General features: G+C 49.3%; 8 protein-coding genes across 8 annotated transcripts; 4 read left to right on the top strand and 4 right to left on the bottom strand.

The window, feature by feature from the left end:
* Positions 1–110: 110 nt before the first annotated feature.
* N7509_013890 (putative NAD binding Rossmann fold oxidoreductase) lies at positions 111–1360 on the top strand (the record flags this gene model as incomplete). The annotated part of the gene is made up of 4 exons (XM_056638527.1): positions 111–510; positions 565–666; positions 733–794; positions 851–1360. 4 exons carry the CDS (start codon positions 111–113, stop codon positions 1358–1360), a joined length of 1074 nt encoding a protein of 357 aa, XP_056482034.1.
* A 1197-nt stretch (positions 1361–2557) lies between these two features.
* Positions 2558–4590, top strand: N7509_013889 (flavin-containing monooxygenase; the record flags this gene model as incomplete). Its single annotated transcript, XM_056638526.1, has 3 exons — positions 2558–2843; positions 2881–3316; positions 3369–4590. 3 exons carry the CDS (start codon positions 2558–2560, stop codon positions 4588–4590), a joined length of 1944 nt encoding a protein of 647 aa, XP_056482033.1.
* Positions 4591–5225: 635 nt separating this feature from the next.
* On the bottom strand, positions 5226–6491 carry N7509_013888 (putative glycerol dehydrogenase (GCY1); the record flags this gene model as incomplete). Its single annotated transcript, XM_056638525.1, has 7 exons — positions 5226–5503; positions 5560–5857; positions 5919–5948; positions 6005–6162; positions 6220–6227; positions 6283–6367; positions 6431–6491. The coding sequence occupies 7 exons, from the start codon at positions 6489–6491 to the stop codon at positions 5226–5228; spliced, it is 918 nt and encodes a 305-aa protein (XP_056482032.1).
* Positions 6492–7461: 970 nt separating this feature from the next.
* On the bottom strand, positions 7462–8750 carry N7509_013887 (cobalamin-independent methionine synthase II family protein; the record flags this gene model as incomplete). Its single annotated transcript, XM_056638524.1, has 2 exons — positions 7462–8429; positions 8492–8750. 2 exons carry the CDS (start codon positions 8748–8750, stop codon positions 7462–7464), a joined length of 1227 nt encoding a protein of 408 aa, XP_056482031.1.
* Positions 8751–9992: 1242 nt separating this feature from the next.
* N7509_013886 (methionine aminopeptidase MAP1) lies at positions 9993–11340 on the bottom strand (the record flags this gene model as incomplete). The annotated part of the gene is made up of 3 exons (XM_056638523.1): positions 9993–10646; positions 10719–11117; positions 11215–11340. The coding sequence occupies 3 exons, from the start codon at positions 11338–11340 to the stop codon at positions 9993–9995; spliced, it is 1179 nt and encodes a 392-aa protein (XP_056482030.1).
* Positions 11341–11728: 388 nt separating this feature from the next.
* bna4 (kynurenine 3-monooxygenase) lies at positions 11729–13676 on the top strand (the record flags this gene model as incomplete). Its single annotated transcript, XM_056638522.1, has 3 exons — positions 11729–11843; positions 12166–12380; positions 12483–13676. The coding sequence occupies 3 exons, from the start codon at positions 11729–11731 to the stop codon at positions 13674–13676; spliced, it is 1524 nt and encodes a 507-aa protein (XP_056482029.1).
* Positions 13677–14074: 398 nt separating this feature from the next.
* N7509_013884 (uncharacterized protein) lies at positions 14075–14779 on the top strand (the record flags this gene model as incomplete). Its single annotated transcript, XM_056638521.1, has 1 exon — positions 14075–14779. The coding sequence occupies one exon, from the start codon at positions 14075–14077 to the stop codon at positions 14777–14779; it is 705 nt and encodes a 234-aa protein (XP_056482028.1).
* Positions 14780–15141: 362 nt separating this feature from the next.
* On the bottom strand, positions 15142–16985 carry N7509_013883 (WD40 repeat domain-containing protein; the record flags this gene model as incomplete). The annotated part of the gene is made up of 2 exons (XM_056638520.1): positions 15142–16773; positions 16875–16985. The coding sequence occupies 2 exons, from the start codon at positions 16983–16985 to the stop codon at positions 15142–15144; spliced, it is 1743 nt and encodes a 580-aa protein (XP_056482027.1).
* Between the last annotated feature and the right edge of the window lie 511 nt (positions 16986–17496).

The raw sequence follows: 17496 nt of genomic DNA, 5'->3' as shown, positions 1-17496 counted from the left end.
AACAGACGTTTAGACCTTCTACCACACACTTCCAATTTTCTCAAAGGCAAACACGATCACCACTGCTATCTAATACAAAATTCTTGCCAAAAACACTGAAACACTGAACCATGTCGTACGGAGATCGACGTGTGAAGTTTGCGCTTTTCGGTCTTGGCCGTTTGGGGGTGCTTCGAGCCCGCATCCTCGCTTTCCAGCAGCCTCGAATCGAACTTGTCGCTGTCTGCGATACAAAGCCAGGCACTGACAAGTGGGCTGCAGAGAACTTGCCTCCAAATGTCAAGTATTTCCCAGACCCTCAAGAGTGCTTGAAGAACAGCGGCGCTGAAGCTGTTCTCATCTGTACCGCAACGGCTACACATGCGCCTTTGATCCTGCAAGCCCTTGATCTAAACTTGCACGTCATGTGCGAGAAACCCGTCTCTGTGGACATTGCTACTACCAAAGCAGTCGTCGAGAAGTCGGCTTCTAGACCTGACCTCAAATTTCTCGTTCCCTTCACTCGACGATGTAAGTTATCCCAGGCCTCACACTCTACATATCCGAAATACTGACCCGCTTCAGATGACAAGTCTTATCGTCAGGCCAAGGCCCTAATTGAGAAAGGAACCTTGGGTGAGATCCACGCCGTGGAGACAACTGGTATCGACCAAGCAGACCCGAACGGTATGACCATAGCTCCCCAGTCCTTCTATGCTGCGTAAATTGACTTACTGACCTTTTTTTCTTTAGCTTTCTTCGTGGCCTTCTCTGAGATGTCTGGTGGAATCTTTCTTGATTTTGGCATCCACACTGTAAGTATTCATATCTGACTCCACACTGATCTCCCGATTTACTAACACGGATCTAGGTGGATGCCGGAAGATACCTGTTAGATGTGAAGTCAGGTCTCTCCAACCCAAAGAAGCAAGTCAACAGAGTCATCGCCTTCGGCCAAAACGCTGTATACGGGGACTTGGCCAAGTATGGCGATGCTGATAACGCATGGGGCCTTGTGGAGTATGCCAATGGCAAGATCTTCAAGACATACCTCGGTCGTACGCTCACCAGCGGCTTTGAGGATACCACGCGATTGTGTGGCACCAAAGGACATTCGATCATCAGTTCAAACTCGAATGTTGAGATTCGCGACCATCTCGGTATTCGCTCGGAATCTGTTCCCGATGCATTCACTCTCTTCGATGCAACCTTCCTGACCGACCTTGCCGAGTTTGCTGATGCGGTACTTGATAACAAGCCCATGACTTGTGTACCAGAGGACGCCTTTGAGGCGGGTAAGATCTGCGCTGCCTTACAATATTCATTCCGCAAGGGTGTGCCAGTATACTTCGATGACAATGGTCTCCCCATCATGGACTAGATCAAATATTATTTAGATATTCTACAAGATAAAAGAGAATGAAATTGGCTTTTAGACTTCAGTTCAAATTCAATGACAGTGTAGAAGTTTTGTACCAAGTTTGAAATTTCTCTCTGTATCTTAGTTTTTGTAGAGCTTGAATCTCATATAGATTCTGCTTGTCACTTCTTCGTAAAAATGATACACTAAGAAGGACTATTCTGTTCTGCTCTAGCATTTACCTCCTCCATATCCCATGATCTGATGACCCTGAATGGGCGCAGTCGACTAGTACTAGTGTTTGCCATTAACGAATTATTCATGCCCATTTCTATGGTGACGCTTTCATATTCACTATTGAAGTCCTCTATGTACGTTCGAATGTCGTATGTTTGGCGGTTTATCCATCAACATGAATGAAACGCTCATATTGCTGAATCGTGCACCCGCAAAGCATCTTTCAAATTATGATGAACACCGTACTATAACGGTAGGACTAATCTAGATGAAAACATGAAATGAAAGTCTCATCATGTAGAGTAGTCGAGGTACTGGACAACAACCGATCGGATTTGCTGTTGAGGTGGCGCTATTCCATACGACTGCAACCCGTGAGAGTACCGCCGTTAGGTCTAGTTAAACTTCCGTAATGACTTACCCCGACAATTCAATCTAGCCTAGGAATTCATGATCACAATTTCTTTTTTTGGCAAAATCCCGGCTTCTTCTGAGTTCCGTCACCCGTTCGGTGTCCCGTGCCGATGTAAATGGATAGCTTCGTCGGGTTACTTCAAACCTGTTGAGGCAATATCGAGCGAACCTCGGTGCAGGGGAATTTCGTCACCAGAAATATCCCGAATTAGGAATTCCAGAAATATCAGTGAGGCATAGCTCGCAGAAGATCCGTCATGCGGGGTGCGGGGGATGTCATACCTTCCAACAGATATGAGAATAGACTCAATATAGTTGGAACGCGGCGAGACTTGCCTGATTCGGCAATTCTGGAGATGATCATCTTCAGTCATGGACTTTTAATTATGTGAGCTTCCAGTAGCTGGAGAATAAATATATAGATCATTCAATGATTTTTTTTCTTCTTCTATTAAATGGGGTAGAATCAGTACTATCTCTAAAACCTCCACGTTCTCCTGAGATCAGTCCATCAACATTGCCTAAGAGGCACCTTTCTCAGCATATTTCTCATCAAAACAAGCGAAAATGGCACCTTACGTTCAGGAATTTGCCGGCACCGATGCGGTCTCCAAAGCTCCTCTCCAGTCTAAGAGTGTGACCTTCAACCATGACCATGTCGTAAAGCCGGTCGCGGACGACTTCATGTACGACTTCAAATACAACCACACTCTCCCCACCACCGACGTTCTAGGGGTTAAGATCCCCGCCGACTGTGATGCTCGGAAGGAGGCGGAGGGAATCGTCGCACGTCTTTCTAAGGCCACATCAGAGGATGATGCGCAATCATTTGCTGCACTGTTCCTCGATTCTGGTAAGACTCTTCACAAAATCTGAGATCTCGACATTAGTTGACCTCGCCCACCTTGGACGTACAGGCGTGTGGCGTGATAAGCTCTCTTTCACCTGGGACTTCCGTACATTCAACTTCAAAGAGGCCATCCTCAAAGCGGCTACCGACCTTTTGCCTCAAACCAAGGCTAGAAATTTCAACTTTCTCGAACCTGCGCCCTCGGTGTCTCACCCTTACCCTGATTTCTCGCAACTCCAATTCGTCGTATCTTTCGAGACTGAGGTCGTTCTCGCTTCGGCTGTCATCAATGTAGTCTTCACTCAGGATGGCTGGAAGATTTACACCATGCACACTGTTGCCGAGACCCTCAAGCAGTTCCCCGAACAGGCTGCGCCAGATGGACATATGACCGGCATCACTAGCTGGGAGAGTCAGAGATCCGAGGCCATCAACACTGTTGACCCCGAGGTATTGATTGTCGGTGGTGGCCAAAAGTAAGAACCCATGAAATTGAGCTTTATGGTATAATGCTAATTCTTTTCTTAGTGGACTCGCCATGGCAGCGCGCCTGAAAGTTCTCGGTATGGACAGCCTGATTATTGAACGCAGTGAGGAAATCGGAGATGTCTGGAAGAAGCGTTATGAATATCTCTCATTGCACTTCCCACACTGGCCGGACAACTTACCATACTTCAAATATCCCCAGCATTGGCCCACCTACACTCCGGCTCAGAAGCAGGGTCTGTATATGAAGTGGTATGCCTCTGCGCTGGAACTTAATGTCTGGACCAAGTCAGAGGTTGTGAAGTCCGACCAAGATGCCGAGGGCAAATGGACTGTCACGATCAATAAAGAGGACAGAGAGACGCGCACACTGCACCCTAAGCAGCTCATTATGGCCACATCGCTATGTGGTGTCCCTTCCACACCGGCCGTTCCTGGCATGACTGACTTCCGAGGCGAGATCCGACACTCTAGTGCCCACAAGAGTTCGCGTGACTTTGTCGGAAAGAAGGTCTGCGTCGTCGGTACCTCATCCTCAGGTTTTGACACGGCGTACGAATGCGCTCGTTTGGGAATCGATGTGACTCTTCTCCAACGGTCACCGACTTACGTTATGTCTTTGACCCACTCCGTTCCTCGCATGCTTGGAATTTACGCACCCGACAAGAATGGAAATCTCCCAGATACCGAAGCAATGGATCGTATCAACTTCTCTACGCCAGTTGGACCTGGCGAGGAACTAGCAAAGCGCACTGCGAAGACCCTTGAGGAACTTGACAGGCCCCTATTGGAAGGTCTCAACGCTCGTGGTCTGCGAACATGGCGTGGTCAACGTGATACTGGCAACTCTACACTTGGCCAGACACGAAATGGCGGATTCTACTTTGATGCTGGTGCTTGCGAAGAAATTATCAACGGAAACATCAAAGTGGAACCTGGCTTTATTGAGAAGTTCACTGAAGATAAGGTGATCTTGAGCGGTGGACGGGAGAAGGAATTCGACCTCGTCGTCTTTGCTACTGGATTTTCCAACACTATTGACTCCATCCGTGCCACTCTTGGTGAGAAGATTGCCACCAAATGCGGACCTATCTGGGGCATTGATGAAGAGGGCGAGTTTAAGACAGCCTACAAGGAGACCGGAGTTCCCAACATGTGGATTATGGTTGGTTTCCTTCCGATGACCCGGTATGCCTCTAAGTTATTGGCGTTGCGGCTGAAGGCTCTCAAGGAGGGCATTTCACCACCCCCTTACAAGAATTAAATTATATAGACAAAATTGAATGTATTGATGATTCCGTGTTGAAAATTTGACCCGTGAAAAACAGGGGGCCTTTGATCCTCTTTGTAGACTTCATGTCCAGGAAATCAAATTTTCAAACCCCAATTGGGTTAAAACTTGAAGTATATCAAGTCCGTCTTTGAGAGGCCCCAACATCTAAAGAGCGATCTTTTAAGTCCAGGATAGAGAATTTTGGCGGTTACTAGTAGGTCCCAAGGTCTATTCCAAAAAAACACGCCAATCGCAAAGGTGCCCAGACCGAAACACAAACATATTTTGAAAATATTTCGTCAGACGAGGTAATTGCTAACTTTAGGCCTACCTAGGTAGTTTGAGATGATTGTCTTTATAATTTTTTTTGTTATTATTCATATATTATTTTTTAATTTATATCTTATAGGCTTTAACCCTTATGTTTTAAAACCACCTCCAATTACTAAATTCAACCTGCGGTAGTTTAGAAGGAAACCCTCAATTATACTAGGCTCTCATTTAAATTCGAATAAATTCAGAATCAACACCATTCAATTTCTTTTCTATGTAAATCATATTTTCCAATCTATAAAAAGCGAGATGTTTCTAGCCAACTGTAAATTTTAAATACCAGTCAAAACATTCTACTGCTTGTACCAGTCCTCGAAACCAAGATCCCACCCGAACAGAGGCGTATTGATGCGCTTCGCCTTTCCTTGTGCAGCCAGGCCATTCAACACATCCATATCTTCGGTAGAGAGTGGAATAATCTGGCTGTTGCTCACAATTCGATTTTCCTTAATAGACTTGGGCAGTACGACAACTCCCCTGTTGACATGGTAGCTGATGAGTACGGTGGCGGCTGAAACATTGTTCTTCTTGGCGATTTCTTGAATTGCGGGATCGGCCATGAGGGGAGCGCCTAGGAATGATCAGGTTAGTCGGTATCTACCACATAGTATGTCAAGGGGCACATACCTTCAGAGCCAAGTGGCGAGTAGGCTTCGAGGAGAATTCCATGTTTATCGCACCAGTCCTTCAGTGCATGCTGAGGAAGGAAAGGGTGCAGCTCGACTTGGTTGACAGCAGGGACAACAGTCCACTTCTTCTTCAGCTCCTCTAGATAGGGAATTGACCAGTTGGCCACTCCAATTGCCTTGACCTTGCCGGCCTTGTATACCTCCTCCATCTGGCGCCAGGTTTCATTCTGGTCCCAAGATCGGTCGACGGATCGTGTTCCATCGGGGTTGACTGGTAGAAGTGCGCTTGATTCGTTCTGTATGCATAAGTCAGATGTGCCACAGGGGTGATGTAGAAGAAGAAAGATGATAACTTACAGGGACAAGGCGGACTGGCCAGTGGATGAGCTGATGTTTATATTAGCTGCGCCACATCTACCCAGAACAAGAAAGAATTGATTTACGTAGAGATCGAGGTAATCCGTGCCCAAAGCCTCAAGTGTCTTTTCGAGGCCTTCTGCAACATTGTTCTGGTGGGTGTTCCACAGCTTGCTGGTGATGAAGATCTTTTCGCGAGGAACACCGCTGTCCTTGATACCCTGGCCGACTTCGTGCTCGTTTCCTAGTGATTTTGTTAGACCGCGCCCACTTGTGTCATTGCTTCATTGAGAGAGCCCACCGTAGATCCTGCAATATGTTAGTCAATACTATCTCCATGAAAAAAGAGCCATGTAAATCCTACAATGCTGCGTCAATGTGACTGTATCCATTCTTGAGTGCGAATGAGACCGCTTGACGGACCTGACCAGGTTCGGATCTCCAAGTGCCTAAATTCCATGTCAGCAAAACCCGCCTCTGGGCCTCAAAAAACGCCGGTCATTGCATCGTACCAAGTCCAACAGCGGGAATCTGAGTGCCGTTGTTAAGCTTGAAATGAGTTGCGGGTGCCATGTTGAGAGTAGGAGACGAAGGTGTATGAGCTTGTGACTTGATGATACTTTGAAATCACACAAAATAAAAGAACTTGAAATTATTTACATGGGGTCCCTTCTTTATTTGACGCAATCGTCAATCGTGCCGAGTCAATCAAAACATCATCTTGTGGAGTAAATCCCCCGCGCGAGATCGGACAAAGTCCGGCCCCTCCCTTTCAAGTAAATTTCGCCCGATTATGAGCCAGCGAATGCTGGCCGGTCTTCTGTAACACCCACTTTCTAAGCATTTTACTTGGTAGAGTAACAAATGGGCGATTTTCTTCCAAATCGCTGGTTGAATTGCCACGGTGCGGCGCGCCCTTCCTAATATAGTAATATTCTATGATGAGGATGATCGTCCAAACGCGAGGTAGAAAGTTCGGGGCCAAGGACTTAAGCCACAAGATATATGGAGTATCTCTTTGCCGGGGCAGTGTATTTTTGCCCCAGATCCATAATTTTGCCATTGTGGAGCCGCAGGCGAGAGATGACGCGCAGAAGAAGGTTGAAGGTAAAGGGGAAATCGGATCTAGGGGGCGAACTTGCTAGGTCGGCAGACAGGTAGGCGAGATGTTTCCAGAGGCAGCCCAGAGTAGTAATCCTTCATAGCAGAATCTATGTATCCAAGTCATGCTAACCTCGGGGGACCTTGGAGATTGAATCCAAAACCTTGGTGGTCGGGCTCTACATAACTCACAGCCTTGCCATTCGTTACTAAGTCAACCTTGCAACCTTCATTCATACATTGCAAAATAAATTTCAAAGTTCATTGAAATACCTGACGAATCCAAATCGCCCACTCCAGATTAATACAGAATGATAAAACTGTTGAATGCATATCTCGTGTCATCTCATCTCATGTCATCTCGTTTCCCGTCGCTGTTGAAATCCAAGAAACCCTATACAAGCCACCACATGTGAATCATCATTTCATTTCAGACACACCTTCATGCCTCTCCCCAAATCTCGTCGGCGATTTGTCGCACCAGAGCCAATTTCTTCTTCTCGTCGTCTAGGCTGAGAGGATAGCCACTCTCGTGAGTGCTGAAACCACACTGGGGGCTAACACAAACACGCTTCAGGGCCTCTTCACGCGTCTCGCCGCTGCCCGAAGCAACAAAGTCAGCAGCCTTGTAGATACGCTCCTTCATTGCCTCCTTATCCTCCAACTCGCGGAGCTTGGTGCTGATCACGCCGACAACAACGTTCTTGTTCTTGGGGAGGAACTGGAGAGGCTCGAAACCACCAGCCCGCTCAGTGTCGTACTCGAGGTAGAAGGTGTTGACGTTCAGGTTCTCGAACAGCTTCTTAGCGATGATATCATAGGATCCCTCAGAGAAATGGCGGCCGCCGATGAAGTTGCCGCGGCACAGGTGAATACCGGTGTGCATGTCAGCAGGGATCTTGGAGATACAGTCATTGTACAACTGAACATAAGCGTCGAACAGGTCATCAACAGTTCCAGTATTGTCCTTGTCATCAGCCCAGCCCTGACGGAAGGCTTTGGAGCAGAAGTATGCCATTCCGGGGTCGTCGAATTGGACATTTCGCAGACCAGCCTTGTACAGTGCGTCCAGCTCAGCCTGGTAAACCTCTGCGACGCCCTTGAAATACTCTGCGTCGTTGGCGTAGGCCTCGGGGGTATAGGCCTTGCCTTCCTTGTAGCGCATGTGGAACCACGCCGGGGTGATCATGGTCAACTTGATGTTGCTCCATTCGCTCTCAGGCAGGGACTGTTGGACGAGCTTGAGCTCGTGCAGGTTTGAGAGCGAGTGCTTGGGGCTCCAAGAAAGCTTTGAGCCGGCGATGACGGAATCACCGGGCATGACCTTGCGGTCCTTTTCAATCAGACTGACGACGTCGGGGTGGTAGAGTCTGAACATGGAGGCGTCGGCATCCTGCAGACGGATGGTTCCTGAAATGATCAGTATAAGCTCTTTGGTTGAGAGAGGACTAAGCTTGTTCAGCATCACATACCCTCGAACTCATCCCACATGAGACCCCAGAAACGAGTACGGTTGTACTCGCCGGAGGAGACGGCCTTCAGACCCAGATCGCGCTGCAGTTGAACCACATCCTTGACAGCCTTGGTCTCAACGGCCAACAGGCCTGCCTCTTCTTCGGAAACACCAGTGTCACGAATCTTTTCACGGACCTCGAGGAGGTCATCGGGACGCAGCAATGAGCCCATATGCTCGGCCCGGAAGGGCGGTGCGCTGTGAAGCTTGCTGGCCATATTGGGAAGTGTCTGAAGTGGAGATTGGAGCTTGGAGCCTGGAGCTTGGAGCTTGAGCTACCGATTGATTTGATGGGTCAAATAGAGAATTCTTCCCACAATAATTGCAAAGAGTCCCACTGCTACCAGGAGAAAGAGTAAAAAGTCTCAAGAATGAAAAGAAAGCCAGAGGGACAGAAAGTAGAATGCGAAAGTGGGATGTGGAGAGGCTGAAAATGGACGTGGGGCTCTGCAGCTGATGTGGGGTTCTTCGGCAGTTGAGGTTATAACAACCTTGGAAGAGCTTGGGAGTCCTATCAGGCGTCCAAGTAATCGTATTGATAATGCGGGGTAGGAGTTGCTTAGTCGAAAAAGGGAATCGACCTCCAGGGCAGTAAATGGACGAGATTTGTCCTATCCTTCCAAACATGGAGGAATGTTTGCTTGCTTGAAGTATGGAATAGCACCAGTTAAGATGGATATAACCCCAGTCAATACTCAACTTTGTTGTAGACATGATTCTCTCTATATTCCATGAGTATACTATTTCCCTGTATATTCTGAACTCTGCTTATTTGGTGGGAATCACAGCGCGAAAGAATACATTCGTTGATTCTATGTTCAGAGTATAGAAGATAGACTCTCAGTGACCCTGAAACCATGATGAAGATTGTCCGGAAATTGGCAATGCTAAATTCAGTAGCAATTGATATAAAGAACGATGAAACGAGAGTTACGTATAGTATGATTTTAAAAAAGGAGTAGTTATCTCCTAGTACTAATAGTACATGTAGTAGTTAGCAGGGACCTTGCATAGTTGTGACCAACCAACCAACCCATTTTAGATGACCAATTGAAAAGAACCAGCCCAATGGAGCTTTCTATCTGTCAAAATTATCTGGAACAATGTTCAAATTAAATAACTACTCTCTTTTATTCTTCACTCTGCTCTACCAATTTTGTATGCAACGACGTACCCCACGTCCACCTCAGCCCCACATACGCGATGGGGCTGTTTGGAGATACTAAAAATGCCCCAATTCATATGAGCAGGCATTATGCTTGCACATGGCAGGGATTATACCGCTCTGAGACCATGCAAGCCCGTTGAGATTTAAATGTCTGACCAAGCTGCAATCACTTATTGGCCTGCTCCCAATCTTCATTCATAATCTACAGTTCCAGCACTCCAGTCATGGCATGGACAGTCGTAAATTTGCTCCAAGGTATCTAAACTTCCTATGCAATATATGGCAGTACATTTTAATTCCCGTTCTCCGTCACAGGCATCGGGACCGGACCTCCCGGTGAATCCGGGAAACGGGCCGTAAGAACCTCAACACCGTCCTCGGTCACCAGCATAGTGTGCTCGAATTGAGCGGACAGCGATCCGTCCTGAGTGGTACTGGTCCAGTCATCAGGCCATGTGCGGTCACGGTGGGTACCGATATTGATCATAGGTTCAATGGTGAAGCACATGCCAGGCTTCGCGGTTCCGACAGCCTTGTTCTTGCCGTAGTGAGGAATGTTGGGGGCGCAGTGGAAGAGCTGGTTGATGCCGTGACCACAGTAAGTCTTGACGACACTGCAGTTGCGTGACTTGGCGTGCTTTTCGATCACATTTCCGGGATCACGGAAGAGCATGCCGGGCTTGACCAGCTCGATCGACTTCTCCAGACACTCGCGCGAAGTCTCCACTACTCGCACTGCTTCGGGGTTGGCGAGCGCCTTGTCTCCAACGTAGTAGGTTTCGTTGATATCGCCGTGGAAGCCCTTGTGGTAAAGGGTGACATCAATGTTGACAATATCACCGTCCTCCAGTGGCCGTTGGTCGGGGATACCGTGGCAGATGGTCTCGTTAACCGAGGTGCAGACGGACTTGGGGAATTGCATATAGTTGAGGGGGGAAGGGTAGGACTAGAAAGGGAGAAGGGTGTTAGCGACAATCCTGGTAGCTGCTACGGTCACGGTCTCGGCCGGTGGTCATACGTCGCGTTCAATACAGGCCTTGTGAACCACCTCGTCAATATAATCGGTGGTCACTCCAGGCTTCAATGCGCGGCCGGCGATATCCAAAACTTCGCGCGCAAGGCGACACACAACGCGCATGCCCTCTTGCTCTTCCTTGTTCAGGATCTTGATGGTGTGGCGGCCGACAAGCTTCTGCTCGGAGCGCGGGATACCATCGCGGGCATAGTCGGGGTGAGGGATGGCCTTGGGAATGGTGCGTGTGGCGGACAATGGGTATACAGGACGTAACGAGCCGGCGAAGGGGAAGGCGGGGAAGGGATTGAAGTGGCCGGTTGCTGGATCAGGTTCAGAAACTACTTTCGGAGGGAAAAGGTTGGCAAGGAGATTACTCTTCTTGTGAATAGACTTGTGCTCGCTCTAGAAAATGGAAAGGAAAGGGTTAGTGGGGGGGTAATCCCTTCAGCATGGATCTCGATATAGATCCATCATCAATCTTGGTGGGGGTTGAGCGTACCCAACTCCGCTTGAAGCAATCTTGCGAGCAGAAGAAGCTATCGGTGCCCATTTTCAGGCAGGTAGGACATTGAAGAGTACCCGCATCATTGGGGCAGTCCACGCCGGCGCACTTCCGAGCAGTCATGGTGGTGTGGTGGGAGGGGGGGAAAGTGGTGAGATCGTCAATTTCTCAATTTCTCGAAACATCGCAATGGACTGCGGCGAGAAAAAAGGCGGCGGAGGGCGCGAGAGGCTAGACCGAAGGGGGACTAGTGTGGGTGGTGGTCTGTTTGACCGGGTTGTCTTGTTTGTGCTGTTTGCTATGTCTGCTTTGTTTGTCTGATCACGTGCCCGATTGCCTCATCTGGCTGACTCATCTGTGATTATTCAGCAATCCGACATCGCACCACGTGACCAGGGTGATTCCGGCGAGGGTCCCAGACAAATTGAATTTCTCCGCCCCTGACGGCGTTTGACTTTTGTTGAATTGTTCAGTCATCTTCTTCTTGGGTGCACATTTCTGCATTTGCCCGATGGCTTCTCCCCGACAAAAAGTGGTGGTGGTCGGCGCTGGCCCGGTGGGGTCTTTGGCCGCGCTGTATGCGGCATCTCGTGGTGATGAGGTGGAAGTGTATGAACTTCGAGGAGGTACGTGGATCGTGTGATTGTGTGTTTGTGAGACGAGAATAATTTCCGGAGGAATCGGAGGGTAAAAGTACTTGCAAACTGGAGTGGTTGCATTGTGCACTCTCACTCACACTCAAATTCCTCCGGGTGACTCGGACTCGACTCTTTCCCTCGTAACATATATACCCTCTGCATCAACCTACCCTCTCCCCTCCAACAAGGTCCTTTTGCTACCAGCAATTACCCCTCCAAGATCGCCAGAGATCTTGCCTTTGACTTTGAACATTTGAACTCATCTCACCAAGTGCCTTGAATGCAAGCCAATAATCATGTCCGTCCGTAGATCTCCGCGATCCAACCACCATCCCACTCAACTTTACCAAGTCGATCAACTTGGCCATCTCGGAGCGTGGCATCACAGCTATACAGGGATCGAATCGTCCCGGTCTCATCGATGAAGTGCTCCACAAGACCATTCCCATGTATGGCCGCATGATCCACGGCCGAGACAGCGGTGCCTTATGGGAAGCGGCTCAAGCCTATGACGTTCACGGTCGTGTATGCAATCCTCCTGCATTTCCCTGCATTTCCCCTGCATGATGCACATCATGACCTCAGGATCACCCCTGCACCTGGCCAGTCGCTAACCTGATCTCACAGGCCATCAACGCTCTAGATCGCAGCGCTCTCAACAATGCCCTGCTCGACGAGTTGGAGCGTACCCCCAATGTCAAGTTATTCTTCAACTATAAGCTGACCGGTGCCGATTTCAACACCAACAAGGCCTGGTTTGAACGCCGCATCCCCGGCGATACTCCCCAACCCGATAATCTCGGCGTGGCTGGCCGAGTTCCCGAAATCGAGGTATCCTTCGATTACCTGCTCGGAGCCGATGGAGCGCATTCCGCCTCCCGTTTCCATATGATGAAGTTTGCCCGCGTCGACTATCAGCAGGAGTATATCGACACCCTCTGGTGTGAATTCCGCATCCCTCCCTCCGAAGATGGAGATTTCCGCATCTCGCCAAATCATCTTCATATCTGGCCCGGCCAGGAGTTCATGTTCATCGCCTTGCCGTCCGCGGACAAATCGTTCACCTGCACGCTCTTTGCACCTTCGTCGCATTACGCTTCCCTAGAGAACGGAACCGAGCAGCTCCACGAATTCTTCGACCTGCACTTCCCCGGCGTCTGCCCTGAACTGATCGACCCCGAAGCTTTGACTGAGCAGTTCGCTATTAACCCGCATCTTCCGCTGATCAGCATCAAGTGCAATCCACACCACTATAGCTCCGGCGTGGCAATCATCGGCGACGCAGCACACGCAGTCCTCCCCTTCTACGGCCAGGGACTGAACGCCGGACTGGAAGACGTCCGCGTTCTATTCGAACAACTCGATCAGCACGGAGTATATGACGCGGATCTGAGCGTCTACACCCGCAGCGTGCGCCGCCAAGCAGCCTTTCAAGCTTACACCAAGCAACGATGCGACGACACCTACGCAATTAACGACCTCTCCAAACAAAACTATCTCGAAATGCGATGGGGCGTCAAATCCCCTCTATACAAACTCCGCAAGTCCATCGAGGAAACCATCGACCGCCGCCTGCCGTTCCTGGGCTGGAAGACGCAGTATGCTCGTATCAGCTTTAGTAACCAGCGTTACTCGGAGGTCATTGCTGCCGTCCAGCAGCAGAGTCACGTTCTTGGTCTTGGATTGAGTTCGGCGATTGCTGTGGGAACTGGAGCTCTCGCGGTGCTTTTGTGGAAACACCCTCGTTTCGTTTCTCCAGCGTGGCTTTGGCATACTTCGCTGCATTGGATCCGCTCTACCTCTCGCCTGTTCTGGAGATGAGGATGTCCCAAAAGCATATCTATCTATTATTTGAGAGTTGGAGTATCTATATGCTTGTTTCAAATCTAGCGTCTTTTCTGTTGCATAATAGACTTTCAGCCTGCAAAATGAATGAATCAATCTACATTTCACACTTCTTGACAATTTTGACCTCATTTTTCCATTTTCGTTTAGTCACTCCATTCACTCCAGCTGCCACTTTGCACAAACATACAAACTCCCTCTTCTCTCTCTCTATCTTTCTTCTTTCCTCCCGTATCTCTTCTTCTTCTTCTTCTTCTTCTTCTTCTTCTTCTTCTTCTTATTCACCCTCTTCTTCCATCACCACCTTTCCAACCTACCTTCCAACCATCTCAAAGACCCAACCCTCCCGTCAACTTCATTCGTCCCTCATCATCATGGACTACGACGCAATCAACGACTTGACTATTCTCAGATCAAGCCCCGACCTACCGATCCAACTCCCATGCAACGTCAAGCCCACCAGGGTCTCCCTTCCAACCCCCGCAACGAGCAGTCAAAACGGCGAGCTTGACAAGACAACCAACCACAAGCCGATAGACAACTATATCCCAGTGGTCCAAATCCCCAGCACACCTCCCACTGGAAGCTCTAACTTTCACACACAAGCTACACAGCTCCTCTCAACTCCTACTACTGTCCACACCGACCTGTCGACCATAGACCGTTCTGGAACCCTCAACCGACTGCGCTGCATCCCCTGCGTCCCCGAGTCGCCCCTCGCGAGAAAGGCAGATCTGGACGATCTATACCGACAATCAGGAGCCTCCTCTCCAATGGATTTCCTCTCCAGCCGGACTAGTGGCTATGAAGCTGACTGCGACGAAGAGAGCGAGGAGATCAAAGAATCAATCGAATGCAAACAACCCTCCGAGCGAGAGGGGGAGAAGTTAATGAAGTCTCTCAAATCCATCAATGCGGAATTGCGACGCCATAATCGTCTCCTTCGTCTCATTGCTCGACAAATCCCGCGCCGGGTTGGACGGAAGGTTGTTCGTGTTCGTTCTCGATTCCCTCGTTCCAGCAAGCGCCTGCGCGCTCGAGGATCCGTCGTGGATGTTGATGTAGATATTCAGGGATGACATGGAAGATCGCTGCTTTGTGGATACGTGTTGGTGTTGAGGAGAACTTGTCAGAAAGAAGTTTCGATCCCTGGACTGGATGGTGTGGTGCGGTTTCTGGTGGAGATGCACAGCACTGGGTTGAGAGGATATGGTCTCATGGTTGCAAATTTGCTGTTTTATTCAGCGCAGAGAGAATATCCATATGGGTGGGCATTTTCTAATAAAATGTGTCGGAAGTTATGACTGTCCGACTAATGAGGAGGAGGATGGAAATTTACAGGGAACTTGACCAGAAGAAGGAAAGTAATGAGAATCTTAAACCCTCCCAGAACATAAATTCAAACCCGGAATTATTTTCAACGCCAACAGAGCTGGTATAACTAATCCCAGTATTTGATAACACCCTCCAACCCACCAGTAACAACCTTACTCGTCTCTTGCGGGTGCCAATCCAAACAAGTAACAGCACCGCCTTCTTTCCCACCAGCCTGGATCTTATGGTACATCTTACCAGTCTTCCAGTCCCAGAAGCAAGCAAATCCAGCACTGTCACCCGAAACAATGAATTGACCATCAGGCGAGATCTTCAGATCAATACCGTAGCCGGAAGTGTTGTGCCCACGGAAGCTCTTCTTGCGATTCTGGCGGAACTTATCGGTAGCACCGTAAACGACAATCTGATTATCGCCGGACTGGAAGGCAACATATTTTCCATTCGGGTGCGGCGTCGCACGTGTGAGAGCGAACATATAAGGCTCGGCAATGAACTTGATCGGAACGGGGATGCCGTATTCCCAAGCACGCAGGGACTTGTCGTCGGAGGTAGTGATGAAGCGACGGTTATCGTCGACAAAAGTGATAGTATTGACAGCTGCCAGATGGTGATCGTATTCCTGGACCAGCTCTCCGGACCGCGTATCGAACTGAACAATCTTTTTATCCGACATACCAGCCAGGAATTCGTGCGAGTGCTCGGCGCTCGGGTTGAAGCGTACGACGTGCGGTGTCTTACCCGTGGAAAATCGACCAATACACTTGCCGTACTCTGTATCCCAGAGCTTGATGTTGCGATCGAATGAACCGGTCAAGAAAGTCTTTCCAGTAGGATGGAAATCCGTATCAGTGATAGCCTTATTATGACCTGAGAAAGTGCGGAGCAGTTCACGCTGGTGGTAAACATCCCAGATCTTAGCCTTTCCATCAGCAGCCGAGGAGAGCAACAAGTGACCGGAGTTGGGGAAGAAACGAAGTGAAGTGATAGGCTTGGTATGCGACTTCCAAGTATGAACCAGTTTCTTCGGGACATAATTCTTGATACTGCCGACCTCTTTGCGCAAGTCGACATCCAAGTCCTGGGGGACATGCATATAAGTCCGACCCTGGTAATCGAACTGCTCGGAGCCGTGGAATTCGGACGTTTCCACCCTCGAAGTATCGCCCTGGTAATCGGTAGCTTCCTTGCTCATGGCCGGCATGGGCGCATCGGTAGCCAGAGTCTCATCTTCCTCAACAAACTCCTCATCACTAGCCAAAACATGATCATCCCCCTCGCCAACCTCATACTGATCATACTGCTGATCATTCTGATATTTCGCCCAGGGGCCCAGATACGCCCCGTCACCTTCGACGATACTCGAATCGCCCTTCCGTTGGCGCTTCGCGCGCCACGAGGCAGACTTCTCTTTCGTAGGCTTCATCTGCACGACATCGCGACCGCCAAATTGGGCGACATTCTCCATATTCCCGACAAACTGATCCGGCAGGGTCGGGTTGCGCGTATAGCCCAAGCTCTGGAAAGTACGGTGTTGCGCGGAGAAAGTCGACTCGCTGATGGCGGCCTCTTCGGCGAATCCGGTCGGGACATTCTTGCGCTTGATTCCGTTGCCTGGACCGGCGGGCTTGAATGGGTTGATCGGGCCTTGGGCCGGTCGTATCATATCATCGTAGGTGGCATTGTAGGTGAGGGCTTGCGACGAGGTGTTGGCTAGGGTCATTTGCATGTGTGCTTGATCCTGTCGGGTCGTTAGTCTTATCTGGTCATCATGATGGATATGCGAGGTGTTTTTCTGGGGTGAAAGGAGGTAGGGAGAAGTAGGAGACCGGGGGACCAAACCTCTGTATTCACTTCTGGCGCGGCCACAATTTTGGTGGCGGGTGTTGCTGAGGTCTTGGGTACGGAGTCATCGTCGCTTGAATCGTACCCGGCGCCTAATAAAGCCGACATTGTGAAGGTGTGAATGGCAGAAACCCCGGTGAGTTGAGGTCTGCGCAAGGGTGGTGGAAGTTGAATCGGAGTTGGAGTTGGAGTTGGAGTTGCAGTTGGGTGGAATTTTACGTAGGCGGAGGGAAGCTTGCCTGCTCCACTTGAGACTTGGCGATGTCAAAGTACATCAACCACATCAACTATATCACTACACTGCATCTATTGCATGAAATATGGAATGAAATAGAGGTACTAATTGTATGGGTAGGCCTAGGTAATTATCCACATATTACTTATTACTTTGTCAAATACACTACCAGTACTACTGCTGCTGCTGCTGCTGCTGCTGCTGCTCCTCCTACTAGTAGTAATGCCACTGGGTATCGTACGCTCTTCATTGCCAAACTGCTTGGAGATATATACAACTCACAGGCTGAACGACAGGATAAGATTAACAGAGAAATTGCAAAAAGAACTGGAACAAAAGAGCAAGATAACCAGACCAGAAGAGAAAAACATAAACCTCTCCGGC

This window comes from Penicillium cosmopolitanum, assembly GCF_028827165.1.
Source record: "Penicillium cosmopolitanum strain IBT 29677 chromosome Unknown utg000012l:1.0-3308103.0:1.0-3310761.0, whole genome shotgun sequence".
Taxonomy (NCBI): Eukaryota; Fungi; Ascomycota; class Eurotiomycetes; order Eurotiales; family Aspergillaceae; genus Penicillium; species Penicillium cosmopolitanum.
Note: the sequence above shows the minus strand (reverse complement) of the source record. Positions and strands in the feature narration are given on the sequence as shown.